The sequence below is a fragment of the Gorilla gorilla genome, chromosome 19 (genome assembly GCF_029281585.2).
Source record: "Gorilla gorilla gorilla isolate KB3781 chromosome 19, NHGRI_mGorGor1-v2.1_pri, whole genome shotgun sequence".
Classification (NCBI taxonomy): Eukaryota; Metazoa; Chordata; class Mammalia; order Primates; family Hominidae; genus Gorilla; species Gorilla gorilla.
This window is the reverse complement of record NC_073243.2, coordinates 95269392-95283813: the sequence shown is the minus strand read 5'-3', so window position 1 is coordinate 95283813 and position 14422 is coordinate 95269392. Positions and strand designations below refer to the sequence as shown.

Below are 14422 nucleotides of genomic sequence, written 5' to 3'. Positions count from 1 at the left end.
GCACCCGCTACCACGCCTGGCTAATTTTTTGTATATTTAGTAGAGACGGGGTTTCATCATGTTGGCCAGGATGGTCTCAATCTGTTGACCTCCATGTTGGCCAGGATGGTCTTGATCTCTTGACCTCATGATCTACCCGCCTTGGCCTCCCAAAGTGCTGGGATTACAGGCATGAGCCACCATGCCCACCTACTTTCTTTTTTTTTTTTTTTTTTTTTTTTTTTGAGATGGAGTCTCACTCTGTAGCCCAGGCTGCAGTACGGTGGCATGATCTCAGCTCACTGCAATCTCCGCCTCCCGGGTTCAAATGATTCTCCTGCCTCAGCCTCCTGAGTATTTTTAGTAGAGACAGGGTTTCACCATGTTGGCTAGGTTGGTCTTGAACTCCTGACCTCAAGTGATCTCCCTGCCTTGGCCTCCCAAAATGTTAGGATTACAGGCATGAGCCACCATGCCCGGCCTACTACTTTCATTAATAACACTAAGATGTTATCTGCTTCTTTCACTCTAATTCTCTCACCAGTATACAGAAGAGTATTCCAAAGGCTACACATGAGGTACCTCAACAAATTAAAGGCAGAAGAGATATGACAACCCAACTGTCTTTTTTTTTTTTTTTTTTGAGATAGAGTCTTGCTTTGTCTCCCAGGCTGGAGTGCAGTGGCATGATCTCGGCTCACTGCAACCTCCGCCTCCTGGGTTCAAGCGATTCTCTTGCCTCAGCTTCCCAAGTAGCTAGGATTACAGGTGCCCGCCACCAAGCCCGGCTAATTTTTGTATTTTTAGTAGAGACGGGTTTCGCCGTATCGGCCTGGCTGGTCTCCAACTCCTGACCTCACGTGATCCACCTACCTTGGCCTCCTAAAGAAAGTTCTGGGATTACAGGCATAAGCCACTGCGCCCAGCCCCCAACTGTCTTTCAATATGCCAGACATTAAAGAAATTTGCAAAAAGATAAGACAATGTGACTATCCTTCCTGTTTTCTGATTTGGAAAACAGTCTTTTAAATAAAAATAGAACATTTATTTTAGTATGCAATGGGTTTATTATTGTTCTTTTTAAATTAATAAAGAATATTTTTTAAACATCTCATTTTAACTTTTGATTAGAAGTTTTCACTTTTTTTTGAGATAGAGTCTCACTTTGTCACCCAGGCTATAGTGCACTGGCGTGATCTTGGCTCACTGCAACCTCCACCTCCCAGGTTCAAGAGATTCTCGTGCCTCAGTCTCGAAGGAGCTGGAATTACAGGTGCACACCACCACGCCTGGCTAATTTTTGCATTTTTAGTAGAGACGGGGTTTCACCATGTTGGCCAGGTTGGTCTCGAACTCCTGACCTCAAGTGATCCACCTGCCTCATCCTCCCAAAGTGCTAGGATTACAGGCATGGGCCACTGTGCCCAGCCAAAAAGTTTTAACTTTTAATGTGGTAAATATCAACAGATACAACCCACATAAACGAAAGCTCTCTGGGGTTCTATGATTTTTGAGAATATTAAGAGGTGCTGGGTAGAACCAGACATTTGAGAATTACTGGCCTACAGTTCTGGTCTCCTCTAGAACCACTCTGAACTTGAACTCATCCAATTTCCAGCTTCCATGACCTCATCTCTTGCTTCCATCGGAAAAAGTTTTAAAAATTAATACATAAATCACTCAAGCAAAATGACAACTGACATAGCTATATGGTAACTCATTTTATCTTGACAGCAAATCTCTGAGACACTGTACAGGTGAGAAGTCATGAGTATTCAGGGGATAAAGAACACAGGAAACAGTATGAAGCAGGGGAGGGCTATGAAGCCAGCATACTGGCTTGCAAAACAAAGGGACTTAATTAACCATTCTACCATGCTGGCACTCAACAGGACTATGCCACCTGACTCTCAACATTTTCCTATGTCGATTCCTGGTTGCTCATATTTCCACGTACTTGACTCATTTTCCTTCTTTTTAAAAAGAGAACACGGCTGCTATCCCAATTGACTAGTAACTTTTCATACACTCTGAGCCTTTCCTAACCGACGCTTCATATCTGACACAACTAACATTCTGTAGCTCTCTATTCAAGCAGTCAGAATATTTTCTCTTTTCTTTTTTCTTTTTTTTTTTTTTTGTGATACAAGATCTCACTCTGTTGCCCAGACTGGAGTGCAGTGGCATCATCTCAGCTCATTGCACCTTTGACCCACAGAGGCTCAGGTGATCCTCCCACCCTCTCCTCCCAAGCAGCTGGGACTACAGGGGCACACCATCATGCCTGGCTAATTTTTGTATTTTTAGTAGAGATGGGGTTTGGCCACATTGCCCAGGCTGGTCTCGAACTCCTGGGCTCAAGCAATCTGCCTGCCTCCACCTCCCAAAGTGCTGGGGTTACAGGCAAGAGCCACCGCACCTGGCCAGAATTTTCTCTCTGAAAGGCTAGACAGTCAATAATTTAGGTTTAAGTTTCCCACGGGGAACAAAGGGAGCGAGGAGGGCAGGCAGGCATAATCTTACCTGTTTTGAAGGAAACCTGCGCCCCACCAGCAGTGATAAATTCTATGTTCCCAAGATGCAGTATACCAGCAAGCAGCCTCGACACTTCCCGAACTTCCTCCTTGCTGAACTGCATCACGTCCATTGCCGTCTAGAAGAAAATAAATGTATTTAATTTTATGTCGTTTTTTCACACTGAAGAAAATGTAGAATATCCCTGATAATATAAAATTACTAGGTGTTATTGAAAAGGCAAAGAAACAAAAGATAGATGCATAACCACTCACTTGATTTTTTGTTTTGAGACAGTCTCGTTCTGTCACCCCAGCTGGAGTGCAGTGGCACGATCTTGGCTCACTGCAACCTCCGCCTCCTGGGTTCAAGCAATTCTCGTGCCTCAGCCTCCTGAGTAGCTGGGATTACAGGTGTGTGCTACCATGCCTAGCTAATTTTTTGTGTGTGTTTTTTGTAGAGACTGGGTTTCACCATGTTGGCCAGGCTGGTCTTGAACTCCTGACCTCAAGTGATCCACCAACCTTGGCCTCCCAAAGTTCTGGGATTACAGGCGAGCCACCGCGCCCGCCCAATAGCAACTCACTTTTAAAATGATGAGGACATTACATAGTGCACATAAGAGGAGGAATATAAAGAACTATAGCATGCTCAGAGATAATCAATGAAATAAACATAGTGTCCCCCTTACATACAAACCTCCTATATATGCTACAAAAGAATTACCTCAGGGAGTCACAGTCATGACAACAATAAAGAAATAAGTTTTCTGTACAGCTATCAGAGTGTAATGAAAAATTTATTATTTTATTTAGATGTAAAAATGTGGAGAGGGAGTACTTGGAGAGGGGGTGTATTTTTGTTTTGTTTTGTTTTGTTTGTAGAGATGGGGGTCTCATGTTGGCCAGGCTGGTCTCAAACTCCTGGCCTCAAGCAATCCTTCCAGCTTGGCCTTCCAAAGTGCTGGGATTACAGGCATGAGCCACCATGCCAAGCCAAGAATTTTAAAAAATTAGCCAGGTGTGTTGGTGCACACCTGCAGTCCCAGCTCCTGGCTTGGCTGAGGCAGGAGTATCGCATGAACCCAGGAGTTCAAGGTTACGGTGAGCTATGATCGCATGCGTACTCCAGCCTGGGAGCCTGGGTGACACAGTTAAGACCCTGTCTCTTAAAAAAAGAAAAAAATTAAATAAATGCTGATGGAAAATCTAAATAGATCTGGACCTGTCTTCCTTAGGCACTCATCACATCTCTATTTTTAATTTCTCCAAAGGATTTTTTACGGTCTTATCTTGGCCTGAGGATACTAAGTAGAAGTTAACATAATGCTGTTTGAGGAAAAATAAAAATAAACAGGCACTTACAGGAATCTGTTGCCAACAACAAGTATCTAAACAACTGAAGCCAGGTGTTTTCTGAATCATATCTAAGATTTGCTGATTTTCTATTGTGACCGAGGAGCTGCATTCTTGTGACCAAAAAAAGCTATTAAAAAAGAAAAGAAAACCAGACACGTACATACAAACTTGGGGGCAGACTTGTTGGCAATATCGATGAAAATGACCTACAAAAAGATCTTGGACTCACACAAGGACCACAGGAGAGTGGGAAGAAGGAAACCACGCACTGCTCTGAAGCAACATAAATTGCAAAAGGAAACAACTGGAGATTTAACACTGCGAAAAGTTCAATTTCTTTCCCTTTTTTTTGTTTTCTTTTTGAGACGGAGTTTCGCTGTTTTGCCCAGCCTGGGGTGCAGTGGCACGATCTCGGCTCACCGCACCCTGTGCCTCCCAGGTTCAAGCGATTCTCCTGCTTTAGCCTCCTAAGTAGCTGGGATTACAGGCATGCGCCACCACGCCTGGCTAATTTTGTATTTTTAGTAGATATGAGGTTTCTCCATGTTGGTCAGGCTGGTCTCGAACTCCCAACCTCAAGTGATCTGCCCACCTTGGCTTCCCAAAGTGCCAGGATTACAGGTGTGAACCACCACGCCAGGCCAAGATTAATTTCTTTATAAAGAAAAAGCAATAATGACAGGGAAAAAAAGGCAAACAATGGAGAGGGAAAGAATTAAAAGATCCACTGACATATACATGAGCGATAAAAATAGGGAGAAATGCAAATCCAGAGTACTGTTTTTTTCCTTCCTAGAAATCAAACATGTACAAATTAAGGTAAATATGAGATCAGTTCTGTCAAATTAGCAAAAATTTCAGAATGACAAAGATTAGCAGAAAAGAGACATTTATACAATGGTTGTTAGTACTATAAATTAGTATAATCTTTTTGGAAAACAACATGATTATCTGACAGAATTGTCCTAAGTATATAATATGTATATAATATTAGAATTTTCATATCTGAGAGAAAAACCAACAACAAAGATTCAGAGAAGAAAAATAACTTTCTCAGGGTCGCGCAACCAAAATTCAAAGTCTGGCCCAACTGACCCAAATCTAGGAACTTATTATTATGATTTATTATTATTATTATTATTATTTTGATACAGGGTCTCACTCCCGTCACCTGCGCTGGCGGGCAGTGGTGTGATCAAGGCTCACTGCAGCCTTGACTTCCCAGGCTCAGGTGATTCTCCCACCTCAGCCTCCTGACTAGCTGGGACAACAGGTGCACACCAACACACCTGGCTAAATTTTTGTATTTTTAGGAGAGATGGAGTTTTGCAGTGTTGCCCAAGCCAGTCTCAAACTCCTGCGCTCAAGCAATCTGCCCACCTACATCTCCCAAAGTGCTGGAATTACAGGCATGAGCCACCGTGCCCAGCCAGGAACTTATCATTATTATTATTATTATTATTATTATTATTGACCCAACTCTGTTACTTTATAAAGACATAAAAAAGAAATCTATATAATCTCCAATAATTTCAATGCTGGAAATTTGTTTCAAGGAAAATTTCAAGAAAAGAAAAAAAACCTTTAGAAAACATTCACTACAGTGTTACCTTAATAACACTTTCACCGAAAAAATAATTCTAATTATTCTACAATTATACAAGTCAAATATAGTAAGTTATATGAATATTGCATTCTTTTTTTTTTTTGAGATGGGGTTTCACTCTTGTTGCCCAGGCTGGAGTGCAATGGCACGATCTCGGCTCACTACAACCTCCGCCTTCTGGGTTCAAGTGATTCTCCTGCCTCAGCCTCCCGAGTAGCTGGGATTATAGGCATGCACCACCACACCTGGCTAATTTTGTATATTTAGTAGAGACAGGGGGTTCTGCATGTTGGTCAGGCTGGTCTCGAACTCCCGACCTCAGGTGATCCGCCCGCCTTGGCCTCCCAAAGTGCTGGGATTATAGGCGTGAGCCACGGCGCCCAGCCTATTGTATACTTTTTAAAGAAAATTATGCACATGATATAGAGGCACAGTTATATTTACAGTAGCTTTTTGTAAAAAAGCAAAAAAGCTATTTTGTACCTATATTATTTTTAAAATGCAGTCTGGGAAGAAAATTTACAAATTTGAAACTAGTTCCAATAGTTACTGTTAAGGGTTAACTGTGAGTTAACAGTGCTGGCAAGCTCATGAACATTCTATTCTATCATGTCTTTTAATGTTGCTGGCAATAAATACTTTTACAACAAAAAATGAGACAATCAATGGGTGAATGGATAAACAAACTGCTGTCTATTCAACGGAATACCAAAAAAAGCAGTGAATAGTGATACGTGCCACATGGATGGCTGGAGGAAGCTGGATACAGGAGACTACATAGTGCATATTTTAGTTACATGGAACTCTAAAGAAGATAACCGTATACCAGACGGACTAAATTAGATCAGTAGTTTCCTAGGGCCAGGTGTCGGAGGGTTGGGATTGCCTGGGAAGGGGCACAGAGAAACTTTTGGGGCAGAGGATTCCCTTTTATCTTGATCACAGTTGTGGATAAATGGGTGTGTAAATTCAAAATTCACTGAAATGTATACTTTAAATGGAGGTATTTAATTATGTGTTCATTATATCTCAATAAAGTTGATTATAAAAATTAAAATACCATAAATTACTTGAAGGTGGGAAGGCTATCATTTCATGCATGCAAACAGAAACAAAGAATAAGAACTATTTGCCAAGTGCTTATCAATTTAAAAAAGCCTATAAGAAAATAATTATTCAAATTTAAAGATATTTATCAGTGATTTCTTCTAAAAGGTAAAAGCAAAGAAATACGGTTAAGAAATACAAATAATTTGTTATTCTCAAGACTTTTTAAACTGTGTTAAAGACCATATCAGATATCAGCAAAATAATTATAATGCACCTACACTGTGCAAAAGTTAAATTTTTCCCTTTCTATGATTAAAGTTTTCTTCATCTATGACAAGATATATTCATAACTAATATATAATCATTTTTTAGCCTGGCAACATAGCAAGAACCCCATTTCTAAAAAAAATTAAAAATTAGCCTAGTGTGCTGGCATACACCTGTACTCCCAGCTACTTGGGAGGCTGGGGCAGGAGGATCACCTGATCCCAGGAGTTCAAGGGTGCAGAGAGACATTATCACACCACTGTGCTCCAGCCTGGGCAACAGAGTGAGACCTTGTCTCAAAAAAAAAAAAAAAAAAAAAGTGAAATAAGTAGTAGAAAATGTCTAACTGCCAAATGAAAAATATTGACACATATTCCATAAATAAAAATTCTTGGTTAAGTTCTAAAAAAAAAAAATACAAAGGTTGTATAAGAAGATATTTAAGCAAATGAACAAAATAAATGTGTTATATTAATAAATTTGTGGACTTCTTTGCTTTCTAGTCTAACTCTAAGTGATTGGGCAAGCAGTTAGTAGTGTTGTGATAAGCGGCAACTGCATTAATCATAACATGGAATAATTTAATGTCTAAAACCAGTTCTCGCCAATGCAGACATGTATGCTAAAACTCCAGCAAGAGTCTCTATTTATTGTTTCTTACTCACCTATTTACAATCTTTGTTAATAAGCAATCTCCACCCCCTTGACAAGAGTAGCCACTTCAAGGCTTAGTATAATTAGTATTTCAACACTAGGCCTCAAGACTGAAAAAACCATGGGAAATTCTCAGTATGATTCAGCACATAAAAAATGGATGCTTGTGAATGTGAATGTGTGTTGGGGGATGGTGGCGAATACACGGCAGAGTCCCAATCATCATGCACAAAAGGAGCTCAGCTTGTCACACTGGAAACAAAGGGAGGAGTGTCACCCTCAGAGAAGGTACCTCCGAAGAATCTCAGAAGAAGTCAACAAATGGTGTGTCTGAAAGGGTGACAGGGGAGGCTATTTTGGGCACAGTAAATTACAAGTAAGTAACTCAGTAATAATTTATTACATAATGTTATTTATTTATTTATTTTTTTAATTTATTTTTTTTGAGACGGAGTCTTGCTCTGTTGCCCAGGCTGGAGTGCAACGGCGCAATCTCAGCTCAATGCAAGCTCTGCCTCCTGGGTTCACGCCATTCTCCTGCCTCAGGCTCCCGAGTAGCTGGGACTACAGGCGCCCACCACCACACCCGGCTAATTTTGTGTATTTTTAGTAGAGACGGGGTTTCACCGTGTTAGCCAGGATGGTCTCGATCTCCTGACCTCGTGATCTGCCTGCCTCGGCCTCCCAAAGTGCTGGGATTACAGGCGTGAGCCACCGTGCCCAGCCAATGTTATGTTTTATTAAGTAATATTATATTATTTTAAAAATACTTTATAATATAAAATTGGCTGACCACCCAAGTTTTCCAACACTGAAAGAGACTGACATTTCCAAGTTTCACAACATGAAAGTAAAAAGTTGGTCCTTTCAATTTTAATAAAATCTGACTCATGACAAATGAATTCACGCATGCGTACACAAGGTCACACACCATTCAAACCCCACAGATATACCCAGGAAGGTCCATATGGTCAGGAAACCCCAGCCCTGCTCAGTGCCAGGCACGCTGTAAACATTCGATATTTGTGGAGTAAAAGAATAAACAGATGATCACTCAGCAAAGACTCCTGTTACTTCATACACATTTCATCAGCCACCATCCTGGTGGGCCAAATGCAAGCAATAAAATAAACTAGTTGTTACTACTGACCTGAAATAGCTTTTCATCCTGACCTAACACTTTAAGGGGCAATTTGAAGGGCTGTATAAGAAATGCCTAAGAAATTTAGCATAGGTTCATTGCCTCTGCCCCAGGAAAAACCAAGACGCTCCTAAAACTGTTCAGAATACCTCATAGGTACTTTTTTATATTAATGTTTATTGTGACCAATGATAAATTTTAAAAATACATTAAGGCAAATTCTCAATGAAATAAGCAAAATTCTTAAAAGGTCCTATTGCCAGAATACACTAACATTAAAGTTGATAAAAAGAATCATGTTTTTTGTTTTTGAGACAGGGTCTTACTCTGTCATCCAGGCTGGAGTGCAATGGCATGATCATGGCTCACTACAGCCTCGAACTCCCTGGGCTCAGGTAATCCTCACACCTCCAAGGTAGCTAGGACTACAGGTACACCACAATGCCTGGCCAATTTTGTCTGTTTGTTTTCTCGAGACAGAGTCTTGCTCTGTCGCCCAGGCTGGAGTGCAGTGGCGCGATCTCAGCTCACTGCAACCTCCACCTCCCAGGTTCAAGCAATTCTCCTGTCTCAGCCTCCTGAGTAGCTGGGACTACAGGCACGTGCCACCACGCCCGGCTAATTTTTGTATTTTTAGTACAGACGGGGTTTCACTATGTTGGCCAGGCTGGTCTTGAACTCCAGACCTCATGATCCATAGCCTCGGCCTCCCAAAGTGCTGGAATTATAGGCATGACCCAATTCTTTTTCTAATTTTTTTTATTTTTGAGATGGGGCCTGGCCCTGTCGCCCAGGCTGGAGTGCAGTGACATAATCTCGGCTCACTGTAACCTCCATCTCCCAGACTCAAGCCATCCTCCCACCTCAGCCTCCCAAGTAGCTGGGTTTACACGTGTGTGCCGCTACACCCGGCTAATTTTTGTATTTTTTTGTAGAGACGGGTTTTTGCCATGTTGCCCAGGCTGGTCTTGAACTCCTGTGCTCAAGTGATCCACCCACCTCAGCCTCCCAAAGTGCTGACATTACAGACATGAGCCACTGTACCCCGCCTATCCCCCAACCCTTGATTCTCATAGGTTTGGGAGAAGAAAATCTTATTGTATATAGAAAGGAATATATTTTCCTCCCTCTTTCCCAAAAGTTACACTTTTTTTTTCTTTTTCTTTTTGCTGCACTGCTTAGAATTTCCAGTACAAGGTTAAAGAGTAACGGGTTAAATTTTGCTATTATTATAGCAAAAATGTCATGTTTGTGATATTAATAAACATCAGCTAAGTTTTCATTGATACACCTGCTAGACTAACACTAAAAAGTAATTGCAAATTAGATATTTAAGGATCTATAAATATCTTTTATAAGTAGAATGTATTAACTAGAATAAATTTGTTAGGTATGCTCATTATGTCAATTTCATGTATAAATTTCTCCTTTCTACGTGATTGACATATCCTTTTGTCATAAAATCAAATTTCAAATGCCAAGACCTATTATTTCAATGTAGCAATAAAAGCTAGCAATCACTGAAGGGAAGCCAAGTTCCAAAAGTTTACTTGTAGCTGACAAAAAGAACAGACAGTTCTGAAGTGGAAAATGATGTCCCGAGAGAACACAGAGTACCAACGGAGTATCTGATTTCTCAGGGCCTTCCCAGGACAAGGGAGCTGCCACTGCCAAGTGCTCCCTAGCGGCCAGCAAGCAAGCTCGCAGGTGATGGGACCTGCAGTGACACTGCCATGTGGATAATCAGGTGTCTTGTCTGCATTCTTTTATCACAAATTATTGTTCGTTACTTCAAGAAAGAAACAAGAAATAAAATAGGAAAAAAGCCAGAGACAAGTCTTTTTTTTTGCCCTGCTCCTCAAAAACGAGAATGAGAATTTATTCTAACACAACATCTTTTCAGCAGACAGTAATAAATGAACCGTGATGGAAGGTTTGAGTAGTGAGAGGTCTAAAGGGCCAATATAAAATTGGAAAAGATAATTAAAATACTTAGAAAAACACTGCATAAAACCCAACGTGCAAGGCCAAATCCCACACCTCCGCAGGCAGACGCCAAAAGGTGCTGTCTGCAGGAGGGTTTTTGTTAACAGGTTAGAAAATAGGAGAGATGGAGCGAGAAACCGCTCTGCATTATAAATGGCAGGTTGTGACATCTTTAAAAGGGAGGCAGAGTGGAAAACAATCATGTATTATAGCCTAGTCCATTTGGAATTTCATTTTCAACTTAAGGAGACACATGTTAGCCATAGAGAAATGATGCATGATTTATATCCATTTGTTAAAAATATTCTGATTTCATTCCACAGACAGTTCTAACAAATAATCTATGACAATGAAAGGGAAAACGGAATGAAGAGCTGCTAGTCTTCCAGCGGCAGCCTAGGAGGACGAATCTGAGGTGCACTGAAACCAGGTATTACCTGCCTCGCGGTTTAGAGTGTGGGATCCAGAGTTAGACTGTGTATGGATACGGGCTGCACCAGGTACTGGGTAAGGTTAGGCTGGTCACTAACTTCTCTGAGTCTTAGAATGGAGACAACCATACTTCCTACCATCAGAGGGTTGATGAGAGTGATTGGAAAGTAAACTCCATGTGAAGTTCATAACAGTAAGTGCTCACTAAATGTCAGCTGCATTTGTGATGATTACAATGATAATGATAATGACTCCACCCTAGGTGCATTGCATCTAAACTTTTTTTTTTTTTTTTTTTTTTGAGACGGAGTCTTGCACTGTCACCAGGCTGGAGTGCAAAGGCGTGATCTCAGCTCACTGCAATCTCCGCCTCCCAGGTTCAAGCGATTCTCCTGCCTCAGGCTCCTAAGTAGCTGGGACTGCAGTCGCCAGCCACCATATCCAGCTAATTTTTTTTGTATTTTTAGCAGCGACGGGGTTTCACTATGTTGGCCAGGCTGGTCTCGAACTCCTGACCTCGTGATCCGCCTGCCTCACCCTCCCAAAGTGCTGGGATTACAGGCATGAGCCACCGTGCCCGGCTGCATCTAACTGTTCTAATAAGGGCTCTGGTAAAGAACTTAAGATCACAGTGATGAAATCTCCTGGCCAGGCCCGATTGGGTGGGGCTGTTCGCAATGCTCGATGACTGGGCTATCTTAAATGCAGATACCTTGTAACAAAGCCCTTGCAAGAGACCGTGGCATGCCACAACGCAGAGACAGGATGACTAATGCTCACGCAACCAGAAATGGCCATCACAAGCCACGAGGGCTGGATGATACCTTAACATGAGACAGCCAAATGCTTAGGCAGATAAAATGGGGTCCCTGGAGAATCTCCAAGCGTCCCAAGAATGTTTACATCAGATGCTTTTGGGTCGATAAGGGAACCTGCCCAGGGCTTGTCTGGGCATCCCACAGTGAACTGGAGCCTGACGTGCGCACTGGAGGAAGTGGGTGGGGCCACGGGGAATTCTTCCATGGGGAAGAGAAGCCTGCTCTCTTCCGCTCCAGTAGTGACCTGGAAATCAACATGTGAGGTGGGGGCCTGTTAGCAGGAACGCCTCTCGCTTTGCTGAGAGTTTTTTTTTTGAGACGGAGTCTCGCTGTCTCCCAGGCTGGAGTGCAGTTGCGCGATCTCGGCTCACTGCAAGCTCCGCCTCCCGGGTTCACGCCATTCTCCTGCCTCAGCCTCCCGAGTAGCTGGGACTATAGGCGCCCGCCACCACGCCGGGCTAATTGTTTGTATTTTTAGTAGAGACGGGGTTTCACCGTGTTAGCCAGGATGGTCTCAATCTCCTGACCTCGTGATCTGCCCGCCTTGGCCTCCCAAAGTGCTGGGATTATAGGCATAAGCCACCGCGCCTGGCCATCTTCCTTTCACCCAATAAAACCCTGCTCTACTCACCCTTCAACGTGTCCCTGTGCCTAAGTTTTCCTGATCGTGTGACAAGACCCCAGGTTTTAGCTGAACAAAGGAGCAAAATTCTGCAACAACAGTCACCTGGGCCAATGGCTGGCAGATTTGTTTTTAGCTATAGAATTTGTTTTTCAAAGAAATCTTACTTGTAAGCCCCAAAATGGAGGATCTGCTGGTTCCAGAGTGAAGCCCATGATTTGGGGGGTTTTTTGGGGGTGGAAGGTACACTTTCTGAACATGCTGTCCCAAGTAAACCGCCCATCTGCCCTGAATGACACATTCACTCATCTTCTAAGGAAAGAAGAGTCCTCAAACCCCTTTCAGCCTAGAACTTGGAACAAGTTCATGACTTGGAACAAGAAGGAAATACCTGTTCTCACCCACTGGTCCAAATGGAATTACTTCTATTTCTATTTAAAAAAATCTTTTGAAACCGAAAATGAAATCTGCCACTCTTAATAAGGTATCTGATATCTTAATAGGGAAAACATTTAAAAGTAACTTACAATAACTTCCCTAAAGGATTCCTGGTCACTGATTGTCTTGTCTTCTACACATCCAGACTGATTCAAGTAGTGGTAGTTTTCTGGCGTAGATAAATAAAATTCTTCTACAGAAAGACAAAAACATGATGTCACAGTTGTCCAGGACAAGATGAAATTCAGAGTTTTCACTCTGACTTTTTAAAGTATATATATATAATTCTGTGCTCTTAACAGTCTCCCATAAAGGTAATAAAGTTCCCTCTTAGTTACCATCTAGGGAAAATAGAAAACAATTACTGAAACTAAATGAGATTATTTAAAAAATGTTACTGAAAGAACAACTGATGAGGATCCTGTTTGTTTTCTCTTAAAAAATCTTTCTTTTTTCTATTTTTTTTTTTTAATGAAACGGAGTCTAGCTCTGTCACCCAGGCTGGAGTGCAGTGGCATAATCTCGGCTCACCACAACTTCTGCCTCCCGGGTTCAAGCAATTCTCCTGCCTCAGCCTCCTGAGTAGCTGGAATTACAGGCGCGAACCACCATGCCTGGCTAATTTTTGTGTTTTTAGTAGAGACAGAGTTTCACCATATTGGCCTGGCTGGTCTTGAACTCCTGATCTCCAGTGATCCGTCTGCTTGGCCTCCCAGAGTACTGGGATTACAGGTGTGTGCCACTGCACCCAGCCAAAAATCAAATATTTAGAAATTAACTTTATTCAGGGTGGCTGAAAAGTGAAACCAGCTGTAATATGTTATGTATTTTCAATAAACATCCTTTACATTAAAAATGTACCAAGACTCAAAAAAAAAAAAAAATCCAAGGTTTCTCTACTGATAATTTTCTCCTTATTTCTCCCTACTGTAAATTCAGCATCTTTTTGGTGTTCGCACAGTGTACATTTCATTGCTATCGGTGGAATGTCAACATTAAAACAGATGTTCTCTCATTTACTGACATCTATTTAAATGGAAAATGAGTTGCTAGTCCACATTATCCAGCTGTCGTCCCACTCACCTCTTTCTTCATGTTCCAGCCCTGCCAGCAGTGCATAAAATATGTGATAATTCCTTTCCCCGGGATTTTGCCTTACTACTCGGTTCTGGGAAGATAAATCAGATTTATATTCAGAGATGTTTCCTGTGCTTAATTCACACAAACCAATAATTTCTGAAAATTGTTATTATGGAAGAAAATGTGGATTAAATCACGTTTACTTACTTTTTCTAATAAATCTTCATGTGAAAAGCAATGGCAAGTCAAGGAAAAAAACAAAGCTATGCCATGCTCAACTAGTCTTTCATTTTCTATTCTTTGGTGCTCAAATAATTACAGTTCCCTGTTCCTTTGACACAGAAGCTTCCAGTGCCAACAGACAAGCAAACAAAGTATAGACTATTTCATCTAAATCTAATTCCAGGCCTGACACATGGTACCCTGTCAGGTACCAAACTAACTGACACAGTTGATTTCAAACAAATACCTGAAGTT

General features: G+C 41.6%; 1 protein-coding gene across 1 annotated transcript in view; it reads right to left on the bottom strand.

Annotated features, from left to right (window-relative positions):
• MYO10 (myosin X) overlaps window positions 1–14422 on the bottom strand; it is a 267318-nt gene that overhangs the window by 100759 nt on the left and 152137 nt on the right. Inside the window, exons 7-10 of the mRNA XM_019013445.4 lie at window positions 14153–14166; window positions 13949–14033; window positions 12955–13058; window positions 2503–2632 (exon numbers count right to left, since the gene is read on the bottom strand). Coding sequence (XP_018868990.2) covers window positions 2503–2632; window positions 12955–13058; window positions 13949–14033; window positions 14153–14166 — 333 coding nt within the window. The remainder of the gene's footprint in view (window positions 1–2502; window positions 2633–12954; window positions 13059–13948; window positions 14034–14152; window positions 14167–14422) is intronic.